Here is an 18,386-nt window from a genome sequence, read left to right as displayed (position 1 = left end):
GCAATCTTGATCCAATTGAATCTCACTCTCTGACAGCCCTTCTTTCTATCATGCATTACTTGTCCTGGAACTTCTTAGAAATGTCTTTCAAACTTCCCTATCTTCTTGACTCTTTCTTCCTGGCTTCTTGGCTGTGGCCTTATGCCCTTTAATGGGTAAGTTTCCTACTGGAAGGTCCCATCCCAGAGGAATCTTTTGCATCTTCCAGTCATAGAATCTTAGCCATGTGAGGTCCTTAAAGATGGTCTGGTTCAATGCCCCCTGGCTGAGCTAGAGAATCCTTTCTTCAGCACCCATCTGTTCACGCATGTATTTATTCAGTCAATAGACTCTAATTTCTGAGAATTCCTTCCAATTATCCCTTTTTCCTATCCAGTCTGCTTGGTATATTCCTTCTCTTATCCTTTAGGGTCCAACTGAAAATCAAACATTGTCTTCTCTGTTTGACAGCGTCTGTAATGGCCTCTTCCCACTCTCCCAAACAAATCAATTACTTCTTTGGCTATAAACCAAGAACACATATCTCAAAGCACCTAACACATGACATTATAATGGTGTCCGTCTTCCACCCCAGACTGTGAACTCTCTGTATCCTTAGCACTTGACTCAGACCTGGGTATATGGTATACGCACAGTGAAGATTTGTTACATGAATTCCTTAATACATTTACTGAATACTGCCTGTATGTAAGGCTCAGTGCTGAGCAACGACTAAGATAGCATCACTGGCTCATATGGAGAAAAAATAGTGAAGTGCAGTGGTTGTTATATCAGAAGCATCTGAAAGGCTTGTTAAAACACAGATTTCTGGGCACTACACCCAGAGCATTTGATTCAGTAGATCTGGGTGGGGCCCAGGAATTTGCATCTCTAACAAGTCCGAGATGCTGCTGATTCTACTAGTCCTAGAAACACACTCTATCATTTACTGTATGCCCCTGGACAAGTTACTTAACCTCTCTGTGATTAATCTGGCATTTGTTTTCTGCCAATAAGGAATAACAATTGTACTCAGGTGTGTCCTGATGGTTAAATGAGTTGACATTTGTAAGGGAGGATTTTAAAAGTACGGGAGGAGAATGGTAAGCCAACCTATGCCAATTTCGCATCTTCTGTGGAGTGAACAGAATAAATTTGAGTGGGACTGTTGGCTCCCTGTTTAGGGCACTATGGTTATATTAATGCAGCTCAAAGAAACATGAGCTTTTTTTGAAAGGTTCTTTCAGGCTGTTGACTCATCAGGAGCTTAAAGTCAACTAAATCCCCTAAGCTCTTTTCACACTTGATGCTGCCAAGTCAAGTTCGTATTGTCCTGTTCTGGTACAATTTATGTCCTTGAGCCTAAAGGGCAAGCCTCACATTTATTCCCTTTACATTTCATCCCTGGACTTTGACCGGTCAGCCTGACAAGGTCATTTTTCAGTCTTGATTCTGTCATCCAGTATCTCTTCCTCCAGCTTTGAGTACTTCAGAGTTCACAAGCCAGAATTCTATGTTTCCATGTGAATTGTCAATTAAAATTGTGGAATAATACTGGACACTCCCTTATGATTAACATCAGTCTATTCAAAAGCAATCTTGTGGGAAGGATTGTTCACCTGGTTATAAATCTTAACATTATTATATTTCTGCCCTCAGTGGCACCCATCTTTGTCACCTGGTTCACAAGATTCTCTTGACAAACTTGGCCTTGCTCAAATTCAGATATTCTCTTCCTCAGGGGGAAATGCTAGATGGGGCTGCCCCTGTAGTCTCCTGGGACTGCCTTCCTGCTGGGGCTATGTCCCACTGTCTTCCCATCTGTGACCAAATGAGGTCTGATGCTAAAGTTCAAGTTGCCTTAATTACAGAATTTTCTTGCTAAGCTTCCTATGCTCACTCTAGTTTACACCCTCATGGCTATTTAATTTATAAACAGCATTAGCGTAATTCTTTTTTCCTATTTCTTAATTTAATTATTGTCTAGTTAATATATTCACGTGGTTCGGTTTTTTAAAAAAGAAATACATATATACACATAGTAATGAAAAGTCTTGCTGCTATCTTTTCTCTGATCTTCTCAATCTCCTACAGCCCCCCTATCCTCACTCACAGTTCAATACTGCCATTAGTTTCTTAAATACCTTCCAGTAGTTCTTCATGTATATACTAGTAAATATAAATAGATATTCTTATCCACCCCTTTAATACTATGCACATTGTTCTGCGCCTTGCTCTTTTTCTCCTTCACAGTATATTTTGGAGATTTTTCCTTATCAACAAATTGCTTCCTCGCTCTTTTTTACACTTACAAGATATTCTGCTGTATGGATATACCATAACGTATTTAACCAGTCAACTATGTTGAATAATTTAGTAGTTTTCAGTCTTTTGCTATTGCAAATAATGCCACAGTGAACAGCCTCATACATATCCTTTTACATACACGTCTATGTGAAAAATTCCGAGAAATGGAATTACTAGGTCAAAATGCATATGCCTCTGTAATTTTCATAGATACTGTCAAATTCACCTCCACAGGGCTTGTGTCACTCAGCACTTCCATTCTTGGTGTATGAGAGTGCCTATTTCCCCATGGCCTCCCCAGTCAAGTGTGTTATCTATTTTTTTTTTTTTTTTGCCAATGTTCTAGACAAGCAAAAAAATGGTAACATAGTGTAGTTTTAATTTGTATATTTCTTGTTATGAGTAAGTTTGACCATCTTCTCATCTTTAGAAGCCAAGTTATGAGCATAATGATTGGCTTTTAAAGGTCCATTTTCATCTAAACACTGGGAAACTAATTTAAGTTTTTGAATGATTCATTTTGAAGATAAGGAAACTGAGGCCCAAACAGTACACAGTGGTTGATCTCACTGCCACTGCTGTCTCACCTTTAGAGAGGAACTACCCCCAAAGGGCCTTTGACACTAAACAAAACAAAAACATTGGGGGCATAGATAGGTTTATTCCAGGACCTCTGGCAGGGAAAGTGCTTGCTTCCAAGCACACCTCAGAGAGCCACTAGATGTTGGCAAGAAGTTGCTTCCATGAGTCCTTTAATTAGGGTGCATACCCAAAGTCATATGCTCACTTAGAGGGTGTTGACAGAGGGTTGCAGAGTGAGAAAGGGAAGCACAGAGCACAGACAGGTTCTAAAACAAGGGAGAGGTAAGCTTGGGGCTAAGCCATGAATTGGGGCCTGCATTGTTGGTGGGTAGGGGAGCAAGCACATAAAAAGTTAACACCTTTTGACTATTTTCTTTAAATATCTGAAGACCTGACTCGTAATGTCTCAGGTCCATGCTGAACAGTCTTCCCCTTATTTTTGCACTGCTTCCTCTAACATCTTGTTGCCATTGGATCTGTCCCCTGTCACCTCTCTGAGACCTCATCTTCTGCCACTCCCCCCCCTCACTCACTCCACAACAACCATACTATTCTCTTCACTGGTCCTCAGACAGCCCAGACAGTCTCCCTTTTCAGGGTCCTGGCACTTATTCTTCTTCCTACCCCCCCAAAAACTCTTCCCTGCATTGCTCACTCCTGCATTCATTCAAGTTTCATCTCAAATGTCACCTCCTGAGAGAAGCCATCCCTGACCACTCTGTCTAAAATAACACCCCTTCCAATATCTACCCCCTTTCCCTACTTTATTTTTCTTCATGGCAAATTCTTTTTTATAATTCTTTGTTATGGTCTGTCTCCTCCATTAAAATACAAGTTCCACAAGGGCAGAGACTATTTCTATCTTGTCCACCACTGTATTCTCAGGACATAAAGCAGACACAGAGAATGCCCTCCATACATATTTATTGAATGAAGGGATTAATGTGTCTTAACTACCATTGTGTCAACATATTACTTTAGTAAAAAAAGTGTTGGAAGGGGTACTACTTTTGGATAATGTATTCAGGGAAAGTAACTACTTCCGAGCTATGCTAGTGAGGTGACCCAGCTTCTACAAGACTCCCCTTGTAGCTGTGAGTCCCGGCAAGTCCTAAAAATTTGGTGCATGACTGGCTAGCTGGCTTAGGATGCCTTCAAGCTCCACTGGCCAGTGAGTGGGAATTGGCCCATAGAGGAAACCTGCCTTCGATTTTTCCAGGCAAACCAGTTATGAAATCTGCTCAAGTAGATTTCCTTCAGGTTCCCTTTCACCCAGGCTAAAACAGATGGGTCTTCTCAACCCACCTCCTCCCACCCCCCACTGAGGAGTGAGCCACATGCTTTTTGTCCTGTGTATTTATTTTTGCGGAGGCATCCCTGTCAAGCCACAGCTCCAAGGTCTGGGGGCTCACTATTTGTCTACCATCTCTTAGGAGGCCATTGCACACTGCCTGTCTCCCTGCCAACAGGCTCTGAGACTCAGCACGAGCTGGCAGGCTTTGGTTATTTAGACTGCTATAGCCCTACTTCTCTATGGGTAACTACAATATTGGGGATTATTAAAAGCCTCTCCCTTGTTCAGATAATTTTCCTAGTCTTGTTTCCCCAGGGAAGTTGGTGAGATAATACAGATTGCTCTACAACAGCCTTAGAGAAGTGATTAAAGCTCTTTGCTTCACCCCACATTGATATGTTCTGTTATTAGCTCCTGGCTAAATGACAGCCTTTCCTTCCCCTCTCTCCTGACCTGGTATCTTCTCACTATAAGAACTGAGGTATCCTGGGCAGAGAAAGGACTAGTTGTGTGCTGGCCTTCCTCCTGGGTTCTCAATCCTCTCCTTCCTCAGTTTCCTCACAGTTTTACTAATCCTTGGTTGTGGCACCAATTTCTTTATTCCTTATGTTCCAACATACTGTTGTGTATGAGTCTCTCTCCTGAGCTTGAAGGCAGGGACTATACACCTAGCAGTATCTGGCATGATGCTTGGCATGTAGTAGTGGCTCAGCAAATGTCATTTGTCTGACGACAGCCGGACAAATACGACAAATACTTTTAAGCCCCTCTGGGTGGTATCTTGACTTTTCCTCTGCTCCTCATTCTCAAAAGACTGAGACTCATACTCAAAAAGTTATTGCAAAATGTGATGTTAAGTCATGTCTCGTTTCCATCTCAACGGGTCTGTTCTTTTTTTTCTTCTTTTTCTTTTCGTTGTGTCAGGCCAATTAGTAGTATCTTCGGACTTCTGGAATCTTGATTGGTCATCAGCCTGTTCATGTCCCTTGCTCATCTTCATCAACTCCAAAAGTGGCGATCATCAGGGGATCATCTTCCTCCGAAAATTCAAGCAATACCTTAACCCATCTCAAGTGTTCGACCTATTGAAGGGTGGACCTGAAGCAGGGTAAGCATGTACCCCATGGATATGATTGGGTATGTAAGGGAGTCTTCCTCTATACATTCTAAACTAAAATAGGCTTCTTGGAATCAGTTCTTATATTTGGGCAGGAAATGTCTATTTTCTCAAGTCAGCACACAAACACATAACTCCAGAGCCTTTTGGGTTGGCTGGTAGGAGGGCTCTTAGCCCTCTCCCAGAAATCCCTTCAAGCCCATGTCCAAGCCCCTCTCGGATTTGCTTTATCTTTTTTGGTTGGAAAACGTAAAACTATGCCTCCTAACCTCAGAGAAAGAGACAAACGGATACTGCTGTCTACTTTTCCTGCCACTCTCTTTCCCGGGACCAAATAGATATATCTCCTCTACAGACCTGTTTTATTTTGGGACCATCTGGCTGCTCAGTCCTGGTTCCTGTGAGCCCACTGGCCACCATGCAAGGCATCTTCCTGGGCCTCAGCAAATGGGTCTGGTTAGGTTGCTAGTGTTTTCCAGAGGCACAGAAAGAAAATGAGTTGAGGCAAACCCTGATCTCTGGGATGGTCTATGGTCTTAGATACACAGAGAGATAAGGGCTAAGGGAAAGAAGGCAGGTGGTCTGTTAGCAGAGTGCCAAAGCAGCAATTCTTGTGTCCTGACACATTGTAGGAAAAGTTACAAAACCCAGCTGTTCGTGAAATGACCCCCTTTCCTCTTTGTCCTTCCAGGCTGTCTATGTTCAAGAACTTTGCTCGCTTTCGCATTCTGATTTGTGGTGGAGATGGCAGTGTGAGCTGGGTCTTATCTCTGATTGATGCCTTTGGATTACATGAAAGGGTAAGTCCCTGGATGACTCAGTTTAGCCATTGCTAGAAAGAGTAGGGGTGTGCAGTCCCAAGTCTTCGCCCTCCCTGTCTGTAAAATATGTTTCCCCCAGGTTTCATATTCAGCCTGACTGGTAGATTCCCAATCTAAGCCTACTCATCTACACTGTTTTCTGGTTGTCTATCTGTGTGACGTTGACAGAAAGAATGAGCAGTGCTCTGTTCCCTAGGCTTCAAAGTGAAGAGTTGAAGGGGAGAAGAGCAAACAAAACAGAAGTGGTCTTAGACAGCACTCAATCCCCAATTTCCTTCCCCTCCTGAGCCCACTGATTTTCTTCCTTGAGTCTCAAGAGTGGCAGAAACTTTCCTCTATGTCTCCTTGCTGTCCCTAGGCAGCCCCCTTGCTCTTCTCACTCCAGTAGCTTTGTCTCCTGACTTACTTCACCTCCTTGGCCCAGCCCAGATAGAAATTCACAGCTATATTTCTCTTCTTTAAGCATGGCCATGAATATTGTCATATTCCAGCAACTTTTCCCTTTACTTAGTAGGTTCTGTGTTGTTAACACTGGGGTCCAACTCCTTAGGGAAAATTTCACCCAATTGCAAACATCCTCTCATTACCTTCCCCAGAATCTGAAGTCCCTTAAATCCACTGGTTTTAAGACCATAATTCTTCCCAAAGAGTACCCTCTGGGTTCTTTCATGGGTGAAGCTTGATAGAAAGACTGTCTGAAAAGGGTGTCTCCTTTTGTTCTTGCAGTGTCAGCTGGCAGTCATCCCACTTGGAACCGGCAATGATCTGGCTCGTGTCCTGGGCTGGGGTGCATTCTGGAACAAAAGCAAGTCACCTCTGGACATCCTCAACAGAGTGGAGCAGGCTAGTGTGAGGATCCTAGACAGGTAAGTGGCCGAAAGACCAGGCCCACCCTTGTGCCTCTTCCTGTCCCACATCAGTTACATCATCTCAATCAGGAATACTTTAACCTCTCTGATAGAGCCTCATTTCCTTTCTGGCTTCAGTGCAGAGCCATTTGTGGGTTGGGTGGGGCTTTTCTCTTGGGAAGCCAGGGTCTACCATGTATCCTTCAAACATCATTGAAGCCCCTCTTCAAAACTAAAGGATCCTACTGGGAGGTCAAGGCTGCAGTGGGCCGTGATCATGCCAATGCATTCCAGCCTGGGCGACAGAGTGAGACCCTGTCTCAAAAAAAACCAAACCAAAACAAAACAAAACCAACAACAAAAACACCAAGGAACTAAAGGATTCTAGAGCAGGGGCCCCATGGATAAAGTTCAAGGGTTCTGTGAACCCTCTTCAAATTGCAGAGCCAATGATCTGTTTAAGCATATTCTCTCTTGGGGAAAAGTCTATAATTTCATCAGATTTTCAAAGAAACTAAAAAAGGGATGGAGGGAGAGTTTAGAAATAACTTGCTTACATTGTCACTGCTCTAGAGAAGAGCAAGTACTACCATCCTATCTCCTGAGGAAAAAAAGACTTTCCATGCTGGTGTATATAGGAGCATTTGATTTACTGCTGCCCATAAGGATCTCCTGGGGAGCTTTTTAAAAACATCAACCTGAGCCCCACCACAAAGTTTCAGTAGGTCTTGGCAGGGCCCTGGAATGTGTATTGTACAAAAGCACCTCTGATGATCTTGATGGTTACCTCTGGTTAAGAAGCACTGCTCTCTGAGAACCCTGTAAAGGGAAGGGAATTCATTCCATCACACTGGCCTACAGAAGTCATGAGACAGAGGTCCCTCTTATGGTCACCTTGAGATCAGGTGACCAGAGATTGCTTGGGCACCCCCTACAACCCACCTCCCCCCACCACATAAACATTTTTACTTCTATCTTCACCTTTGAGGCACTAAATTTTACCAGTCATGAAACAGACCCTTAAATATCCGTCTTTGAAATTCATTTCAGATGGAGTGTGATGATTCGTGAGACTCCCAGACAAACCCTGCTGCTAAAAGGACAGGTTGAAATGGATGTACCACGATTTGAGGTAACTACTGTTCAGCTGTAATTCAGACCAATATCTTTATTACACAGTGAAATAATTGGCAAAACCCAGAGAGAAGCTTTTGCATTGTCCATGGATGAGGATGAGATCATTGAGGGTTGGTGACATGTCACTCAGCAGCTATTTACCAAGAACTAGGTTAAGCATTGCGGATATAATTCATTTACCCATTTACTTATTCATTCAAAATATTTATGGAGTAACTACTTTATGTGAGATACTATTCTAGGAGATGTTCTTATATGCTAGTGGGTAAAGAAGAATGACATAGACTACTTGAAGAGATGGAAAAATAAATTGTTTTAATCAAGTAGTATGAGTGTTAGTATATAAGGAAGTAGAGGGGGTTGGGAACACATAGCAGGAAAATCTATCTCAGTCTGGGGAAATCAAGGAAAGCCGCTCAGAAGGAGTGCCATTTCACAAGGGACTTGAGATCCAGAGGGAGTTAACCAGGAGAATAAGAAAGGGGAGGGCTGTTCCACACAGATGGAACAGCGTGTATTCTTCCAAAGGCAAAGGAGAGCATGGAATATTCACGAAACTGAAGTACATTCATAATGGCTGATGCATAGGGGCCAGGGAGGGGGCATTCAGGGAGAGTGACTAAAGATGAGGCTAGCGAAGTAATCAGGGGCCAGGCCGGGAAGGGCCTGATAAACCACAGTAGGAAGTTTGGATTTCATCCTAAGAGCAATAAGAATTACAGAAGGATTTTTTTCTTATCTTATTATGAAAATTTCTACATTGATGAAAGTTGAAATGGTAGCTCTACTACTAACATTTTCCTATGCATGCTTTATCACATATCCAGTCATCTATCCAGTCTGCTATCTAAGAGAAGGGGTTTAAGTAGAGGAGTGCCATGGTGTGTGGAGACACAATTGAAGGAATAAAAGACTAGAGGCAAAGAGAAAAGCTAGGAGATGTTGTCATTGTCTAGGCAAGAGGTGACGGTGATTTGGACTGGTGAAGTGGTAGCAGGGATGAGTAGCAGTGGATACATTTGAGACATACTGAAAAAATAGAATTATCAGGCCTTGGTAGATGTTTGAATGTCAAGGGTGATAGAGAGGAAGGAGTAGAAGTTGTAATTAAGAGCACAGACTCAAGAGCCAGACTACCTGGAATTGAATCCTGGCTCTACAACTTATCATCTTTCCCTTCTCTGGGCCTCAGCTTTCTCTTCTGTGAAATGGAGATAATAATAGTCTTTATCTCATAGGGTTGTTATGAGGATTAGATGAAAAAATATACATGTAGCTTAGAACAGAGCCTGGCACATAGTCAGTACTATGTAAGTGGGTGCTGTTATTATTGGTAGTAATATTATTAAAGAAGTTACATTCTGGAATTGGAAAGATGTAGATTTGAATCCAGCTTTATTCCTTACTAGCTATGTAATATGAGATTGTTTGTTCATTTGAAACATGAAAGAAATAGTACCTCCTTCATATGAGGTTTTGATTATTAAGAGAAAATGAAATGCATCTAAATTTTTAGAATACGCTTAGATCTAAGATCATCTCTGTTGAACTTCAACAAGAATTCTTTGATCATTATCATTTCTAGAGAGGCAGTTGAGTTGCGGGTAGAGTCAGTAAGAAACAATGAGGCTGCGGGGGATGAGGATGGGCAGCACACTGTGTTACTGTACTAAGATTCCAGAGCTAAGAACTCCTCTTGCCCCTAGGCTGCTGCCATCCAACACTTAGAATCTGCAGCCACCGAGTTGAACAAAATCCTGAAGGCCAAGTACCCCACAGAGATGATCATCGCAACCAGGTCAGTCTTCCTTTGGCTCTCATCCTTTGGGGCTGTTCCCAGGTCAGACATGGGGCTCATTTTGATAGCTGGGGGTGTTGAGACCAAGGAAAATATATGTTTATGTTCCCAAATCAGGTTTCTCCCAACTCAAACCCCCTGAATGGAAAGTTTAGGAAAGAAAGATGACATTGAGGTGAAGTCATCTGCTGCTCCAAAAAGTCAAAATTGCAATCCAGAGATTTGGGAAGAGAATTATAGTAGGGAAACACAATATTATGGACCATTTAAGAGCATAGCATAGCTCCCTATAGTATAGACACCTTGCTTTCCATCTTTGACATTAAGAAAGGTCTCTGCAACTGGAAGCATTCCCTTTGAAAACTGGCACAAGACAGGGATGCCCTCTCTCACCACTCCTATTCAACATAGTGTTGGAAGTTCTGGCCAGGGCAATTAGGCAGGAGAAGGAAATAAAGGGTATTCAATTAGGAAAAGAGGAAGTCAAATTGTCCCTGTTTGCAGATGACATGTTTGTATATCTAGAAAACCCTATTGTCTCAGCCCAAAATGTCCTTAAGCTGATTAGCAACTTCAGCAAAGTCTCAGGATACAAAATCAATGTACAAAAATCACAAGCATTCTTATACACCAATAACAGACAAACAGAGAGCCAAATCATGAGTGAACTCCCATTCACAATTGCTTCAAAGAGAATAAAATACCTAGGAATCCAACTTACAAGGGATGTGAAGGACCTCTTCAAGGAGAACTACAAACCACTGCTCAATGAAAAAAAGAGGATACAAACAAATGGAAGAACATTCCATGCTCATGGGTTGGAAGAATCAACATCGTGAAAATGGCCACACTGCCTAAGGTAATTTATAGATTCAATGCCATCCCCATCAAGCTACCAATGACTTTCTTCACAGAATTGGAAAAAACTACTTTAATTCATATGGAACCAAAAAAGAGCCCGCATCGCCAAGTCAATCCTAAGCCAAAAGAACAAAGCTGGAGGCATCACACTACCTGACTTCAAACTATACTACAAGGCTACAGTAACCAAAACAGCATGGTACTGGTACCAAAACAGAGATATAGATCAATGGAACAGAACAGAGCCCTCAGAAATAATGCCGCATATCTACAACTATCTGATCTTTGACAAACCTGACAAAAACAAGCAATGGGGAAAGGATTCCCTATTTAATAAATGGTGCTGGGAAAACTGGCTAGCCATATGTAGAAAGCTGAAACTGGATCCCTTCCTTACACCTTATACAAAAATTAATTCAAGATGGATTAAAGACTTAAATGTTAGACCTAAAACCGTTAAAATCCTGCAAGAAAACCTAGGCAATACCATTCAGGACATAGGCATGGGCAAGGACTTCATGGCTAAAACACCAAAAGCAATGGCAACAAAAGCCAAAATTGACAAATGGGATCTAATTAAACTAAAGAGCTTCTGCACAGCAAAAGAAACTACCATCAGAGTGAACAGGCAACGTACAAAATGGGAGAATATCTTTGCAACCTACTCATCTGACAAAGGGCTAATATCCAGAATCTACAGTGAACTCAAACAAATTTACAAGAAAAAAACAAACAACCCCATCAAAAAGTGGGCAAAGGACATGAACAGACACTTCTCAAAAGAAGACATTTATGCAGCCAAAAAACACATGAAAAAATGCTCATCATCACTGGCCATCAGAGAAATGCAAATCAAAACCACAATGAGATACCATCTCACACCAGTTAGAATGGCGATCATTAAAAAGTCAGCAAACAACAGGTGCTGGAGAGGATGTGGAGAAATAGGAACACTTTTACACTGTTGGTGGGACTGGAAACTAGTTCAACCATTGTGGAAGTCAGTGTGGCGATTCCTCAGGGATCTAGAACTAGAAATACCATTTGACCCAGCCATCCCATTACTGGGTATATATCCAAAGGACTATAAATCATGCTGCTATAAAGACACACGCACACGTATGTTTATTGCGGCACTATTCACAATAGCAAAGACTTGGAACCAACCCAAATGTCCAACAACGATAGACTGGATTAAGAAAATGTGGCACATATACACCATGGAATACTATGCAGCCATAAAAAAGGATGAGTTCATGTCCTTTGTAGGGACATGGATGAAACTGGAAATCATCATTCTCAGTAAACTATTGCAAGGACAAAAAACCAAACACTGCATGTTCTCACTCATAGGTGGGAATTGAACAATGAGAACACATGGACACAGGAAGGGGAACATCACACTCCGGGGCCTGTTGTGGGGTAGGAGGAGAGGGGAGGGATAGCCTTAGGAGATATACCTAATGCTAAATGACAAGTTAATGGGTGCAGCACACCAACATGGCACATGTATACATATGTAACACACCTGCACATTGTGCACATGTACCCTAAAACTTAAAGTATAATAATAATAAAATAAAAAAAGAAAAGTCTCTGCAATATCTACCTATAGCTGCTTTCTCATAACCTGAGGAACACATTCCCCCTTCTAAATATGTGGGTCATTTGTTTCTCCTGGGACTTCTTAGGGGGCTCCTGCCCAGTCGACTACACTCTCCTTTGAGAAAAACTTCCCACAGTGAGAGTCCTCCCAATATAATTGTTTGTACTAAATTAGCTGGGCCCTTGAAACATAGCTGATTGACCCTAGGTGAAAACCTGACCCAAGTTGGACCAAGTGAATTCTCTTTTCTGAATTAGTACTAAGAAATGCTGGTCAAGCTCTATTAGGTTCTTGACTTGGGAAGTGGTGTGAAACTGGACTAAAGTGGGGATGGAACATATTTCACCATATGTACAGGAAAAAAAAAAGCAGAGAGAAAAAGGCTGGGAGGAGAGGGTGAGAGACAGAGGACAGATCAGGAAAGAGAGAGAGGAGGAGGATGGGGACTGATGACGTAAGAGAGAAGGGCTCTGGGCCTCATGATTCATGTAACATTGTGCCATCTATCTTCTCTTTCCAGATTCCTGTGTTCAGCCGTGGAAGATTTTGTGGTTGATATTGTAAAGGCCTGGGGTCAGATAAAACAGAACAATACAGCAATAGTGTCTGTGATTTTGAAAGTAAGTTTCCATTCCTTTTGTCTTATACTCTTTGTGGAGCAGCCAGGGGCCCCTTTTTAATAAAAAGCAAACATGCCTCTCACTGGGAATTGTAAAAGAAAGGAAAGGAGGGGCAGCTGTTAAGCCTCCCTGATGAGGAAGGTCTAACCTCATTGAACTTCCATCTTTTGCTAAAGGAAGGATGGCACTCTACATGCATACACACATACCATGTACATGCCAAGCATCTGCCCACAACTAGACACAAGTGTACATCAAGCAGGTATGTGCATGGTTGTACACCAGAACATGCTTGAAAGTATGTACATACGAATACACACTACAAATACATTCACATTCACCTCTCTAACAACAATAGCCAACATTTATATAGCACTTACTCTGTGTCAAGGACTGTTCTGTTTTTAATATATTAATGTATTTATTCCTCACAACTACCCTAGAATATGGAGGCACAAAGCGGTTAAGAAACTTGCCTCAGATCACAAACTATTAAGTGATGGAGCTAAGAATCGAGACCTTAAATCATGCAGCAGATGTAGGTGCCCAAACCTACACACATACAAAGACACACACCAAGCACCCAAGCAAAGGCACGTTAATATCCAGAGGAGCGTGCCCATGAAAATCCAAAAATATTTGTCTTTCCTCAAGTTTGCGTGTTACACATTGTTTTATAGGCCCGTTTGACACAAGAAAGACTCAGCTATATACACTGATGCATGGCGCCACTCAGAAACAAATGATATGTGTTTGATCTCCTAATACCCTTTGGTTATCTCATCACATCTACCCGCCTACTTCTTTTGCTAAGTACTTCATCTTCTCACATGTGGTTTTCTATGCTCAGCATTTATGGACAACTCCTACCCCTCCCTACCCTTCCCCATATCACCACCACTCCTTATTCTGTCCTCTCAAGCATGGGTCCCTCATAACAATGCCCTGTCTCCTTCCTTTCTATATAGAGTGACTTAATGTATGATAAGCTTAGTGTCCTGATCGATGTCCTGGCTGAGGAGGCAGCAGCTACTTCTGCTGAGAAAAGTGCTACAGTATATGCAGACAGCAGCAAGGCAGATCGGAAGCCCTTCGTTCCTCAAATAGACCACATAGCCAAGTGCAAGTTGGAGCTGGCCACAAAGGCCCAGAATCTCCAGAAATCCTTGAAACTCATCATATTCCAAGTTGAACAAGGTAAGGTGGCCAGGGTTGTAGTGACTGAGGTAGGGGAAAGAAAAAGTTGCAGAGGATGTTTTACTGGCCTCACTGACTCCGGGTTTGCTCTCTGACTCTGCTACAAAAAGTCTAGATTCTGCATTCATATTGCATACAAAGTCAATATTCAGACTACTGATTGAAAAGCCTCAGTCCTGCTAAGCTACCCCTTTGGCTCCTCCTACCTCCCAGACAGTCAACTCCTGCTACTCATTTGTGGAAACCAACACTCATCCTATACAATTATATTAATAGATGCTAAGTGACCTGGTTCAAAGCTCTATCAGCTTCCACCACCAGCCATAAGACTTTTTTCCTCCTTCTCCTGTTTCTTTCCAACCACTGAGCCTATGACTATTTTAGAAAGAAAATGGTGTTCAACTCTGCGTGTGTTGCACAGTATTAATCAGGCACAAGGGCCCTGAGAGTGGTCCTGACAGTTCTGGCATTAATTGCCATTGCACAGAACTCACGACAGTCTGCAAACTTCCCAACTCAGAATAAAAACTCTTCAACTCCCTCAGTTTCTTCATTGAATGTTTTGCTGACCACTTCTTTCCCACAATACCTTGAGAAACAGATCAGAAGGTGGTATAAGACTGAGTGTATTCTAACTGAACTATTGGAACTGAGCGGAAGTCCCATGCAGCAAGGAAGTCCCTTTGGCTGGCCCTTGACTTTTAGCCATGGTGCCTTGCCCTGCCTTGGTACCTTCAGGTACAACCTCAGCCAAGTTTCATAGAAAGAAAGAAAATCTCCCTTCTGCACAGTGGAAGGATTAAACAGTCAATTTGCCTCTATGTCTATAATTAGTTTCCAAGCAGTGGGGATCAGATTAAACGGATGTAGACATAACTGTCACAACCAACCCTCAGTCTGCTCCATCAACACATATGTTAGATTTAGAGGTGTAGCTTGTGGCTATGAGATAGGAAAATACCTCCCTGGTAGGGGTAGAGATTGAACCTATGAGCTTTGACACAGGCTGAGACTGAGCATCTCAGCTATACAACATTTGGCTGGTGAAAGGAAAGAGACTTCCCAAATGTTCCAGGTGTGGAGTGAGACATTAGAGTGAAAGAGTGGCACAGTCCTAGAGGCTCAATTATAGACAAAAGCCACATAAGTAAATGAACTAATAGAATGGAGGTAGAAGAGCAGAGGGTTTCCCATGCCGATACCCCAATCCACAGCCACAAGCTTCTACTCACAACCACATGTACTGGGTGAGAGAAAAAAGGGTAACCAGTAAAACAAAGAAAGCTCAGGCATGCATATGAAAAAACAGCAACACCGTAAGTAAGCTGAGACTACAAACAGTATCATGGAGGAGACGTGATGCTCGAATGGGAGTCTCCATCATCTACCCGTTAACTAAACAAAATAGATGCTTGATAAATGTTCAATAAGTGTAATTAATCTTTCCTTCCTTCCATCCTCCCTCCCTCCTTCCTTCCTCTCTCCCTTTCTCCTTTCTTTTTTGCTTTCATTCCTCCCACTTTTCTCTATAGTTCTGGATGAGGAAAGCAGACAGACAATATCTGTTAAGAACTTTAGTTCAACTTTCTTCCTGGAAGATGACCCAGAAGATATTAACCAGACAAGCCCACAACGCCGTAAGCATCTTTCTGTCTTCCTCCCTTATTCTAGCCTTCATCACTGTTGTTTAGTTCCCAAAGAATAAATATGTATTTTTTATGCATCCTCTTTTAGCCATAATCCTGCGGTAGATACCCCTCCCTCTTTCCCAGAAACTCACACTATAAGATCCCAGGCCAATGTCCAGAGTAATGACCCCATTAGGAACATTGAAGAGGCTGGCCTGATGAAATCCAAGATTTGAAGTTGTTTTCACTGCCAGCAAGCAAGCAGCCCAGCTTTATTCTTCTCTCAGGAAGTCCCTATCCATGCAAGAGGATCCCTCTTTGGAATTAGAACCCTTAATATTATCTAGGAGAAAGTCATTGAGCTTGACCCTGCCTCCACAGAGAAAATAGGGCGAAATACAAGTGAGGGGAAAGGGCTTTTTTGTTTGTATCTAACACCCAAGTGATGTCTTTTGTGTCTAGGTTCTCGTCGTGGCACTTTGTCTTCTATATCTTCTCTCAAAAGTGAAGACCTAGACAACCTTAACTTGGATCACTTACATTTTACACCTGAATCTATGTAAGTATTTAACTCTATCACCGTTTAATGGCTTCTTTCTTTCTCTTGTTAAGAGCACAATCTCAGGATATCCATAGTCAAATCCTTTCTCTTACTTACTAGCTGTGTCACCTACACAAGTGACTAAACCAATGTGAGCCTCAGTTTTCTCATATGTAAAATGAAGACCATTGTAGAACTTGCATCATGGGTTTGCTGTATTTATTACATTTATATATGAAAAGTACTTGCACTGAGTAGTGCTTGGCACCCATAATTAAGTGTTATATGCATTTGCAGTTATTATTATTATTATAAATAATTAATAAATGTTAGTTGTTGTTATTACAGAGGACTTGCTTTTTTTCACTGTTGCCCTTAACAGTAAATGGTTGAAGATACTAAAAACTAAATGGTCACTAGGGGACTAGGCAGCAAATCTAAAGACATCTGTCTCACCAGTTCTCCCTCTTTAGAATATCCCCAGCAGCCAAGTTCTGCCACACTCACTCATTCTGAGTTCCATTAAGAAGATCAGTTTGGACATTAGTTAGAGAAACTCCAATCTCTGGACTGTGGTTGAGGGAGGCAAATCTCATGTGAGAGATGTAGGGTCAGTATGGTAATGAATAAAAAAGTAATCTAAGATTAAACAGCTAAACTGTATCCATTTTAATTTCTCAAAAGGACACAGCTAGCAATTACTTATGTTTTCTTAAAAAATTTATTTAAGAAAACAATTTTTATTCCTGTCTCCAACCTGCATTCTTGCCCCCACACTTCACCATTGGCTCAAATTTATGTCTGAGCTCTTGTGGATCTACCTAATGAATTTTGATCAATAGTGCACTGGCAAGTGTTTAACAACCTGCTCTCTTGGGGGAGAAAGCCCTGATTCATTTATGGTGTAAACCCTTTCACCATGGCCTATTTAAGTTAGTGATATAATGCCATTGAATCTGGAGTTGGAAAGAGATATGCATAATCAGTTTACATGAGCTGGTGCCAGCTGGCTATGGCACACCACTGGTTTTGATGTTGACACTCTAGATGGACACAGGAGACTTGACAAATAATTTGGCTTTTTTGTTATGTACATATCTACCCTCTTTTATCAGTCTTTCCTCCCAAATGTGTGGTCACTTTGCCCTTTGATGTCGGACACCACTGAGAGCAGTTGTGCAGACTTAACTGTCATGGCACGTTTGTGTCTAGGATATTCAAAAGTTCTTTATAGGAGTAAACAGTATTTCCCTTAATACTGCATATGAAGAAAATATGGGCCACTCATATATAAGGCCTCTGAAGATGACTGAAATCAATGTTGCTTCTTTATTATGAGTTCCAATCCCACTGAAGCTTCCCAACTGGTGAGGCACTCCCTCTTACAGCTAATAAGCTAGTTGTTCACACAAAAGGATATCTACATGTGCCTCTCAAAAATGTTATAGTTAGTGCCCAGTGTGGAGGGGGCCTTCCCTCACTGGTTTTCCATCATGCAGATTCATCTTCATGCCCAATGATAGCGGCACTTCTTTCCTGCACCAATGTCTGTCCTCTTCTTTGAATGATTTCAGACGCTTCAAAGAAAAATGTGTCATGAACAACTACTTCGGAATTGGACTGGATGCTAAAATTTCTCTGGACTTCAACACCAGAAGAGATGAATACCCAGGGCAATACAAGTAAGGAAAAGAAACTCCCTTCCCTACGTGCAAACACACAATCACAATACACATACGTATTCCTACATTCTCTACCTCTCAGACAAGCAACAGAAAGAAAGGGACCCGCTGGAAGTAAAATGCATTGGCCCCAAGACTAGTCTAGCGGAACAGTGTGTGCCAAATTTTGGATGACTGCACTGGCATCCTAAACTTGGAGCTGCCTTCAAATCCAGACCTGTGGATTTCTGTGTAAACACAGCTACCTGTGTTACTGTTACTGACAACAGATTATGTTGACTCAATTTAGCAAATCGCCCATCTTTGTTCTGTCTGTGAAAGTTTAACCAGGTTTCAGTAGTGGCTTCAGATCTGTTTTCACTTGACAA

At 41.9% G+C, this 18,386-nt stretch overlaps 1 protein-coding gene across 1 annotated transcript in view; it reads left to right on the top strand.

The window, feature by feature from the left end:
* The window catches only part of DGKK (diacylglycerol kinase kappa), a 106,873-nt gene that overhangs the window by 74,908 nt on the left and 13,579 nt on the right, over window positions 1-18,386 (top strand). The window contains exons 9-18 of the mRNA XM_032756351.2: window positions 5,087-5,270; window positions 5,971-6,079; window positions 6,827-6,966; window positions 7,999-8,080; window positions 9,792-9,883; window positions 12,871-12,970; window positions 13,939-14,167; window positions 15,700-15,804; window positions 16,258-16,354; window positions 17,911-18,018. Of these exons, the coding sequence (XP_032612242.1) occupies window positions 5,087-5,270; window positions 5,971-6,079; window positions 6,827-6,966; window positions 7,999-8,080; window positions 9,792-9,883; window positions 12,871-12,970; window positions 13,939-14,167; window positions 15,700-15,804; window positions 16,258-16,354; window positions 17,911-18,018 (1,246 nt within the window). The remainder of the gene's footprint in view (window positions 1-5,086; window positions 5,271-5,970; window positions 6,080-6,826; window positions 6,967-7,998; window positions 8,081-9,791; window positions 9,884-12,870; window positions 12,971-13,938; window positions 14,168-15,699; window positions 15,805-16,257; window positions 16,355-17,910; window positions 18,019-18,386) is intronic.

Source organism: Hylobates moloch, unplaced genomic scaffold, assembly GCF_009828535.3.
Source record: "Hylobates moloch isolate HMO894 unplaced genomic scaffold, HMol_V3 SCAFFOLD_7, whole genome shotgun sequence".
Lineage (NCBI taxonomy): Eukaryota > Metazoa > Chordata > Mammalia > Primates > Hylobatidae > Hylobates > Hylobates moloch.
The sequence above is the reverse complement of the archived record's forward strand: the minus strand, read 5'-3'. Positions and strand labels throughout refer to the sequence as shown.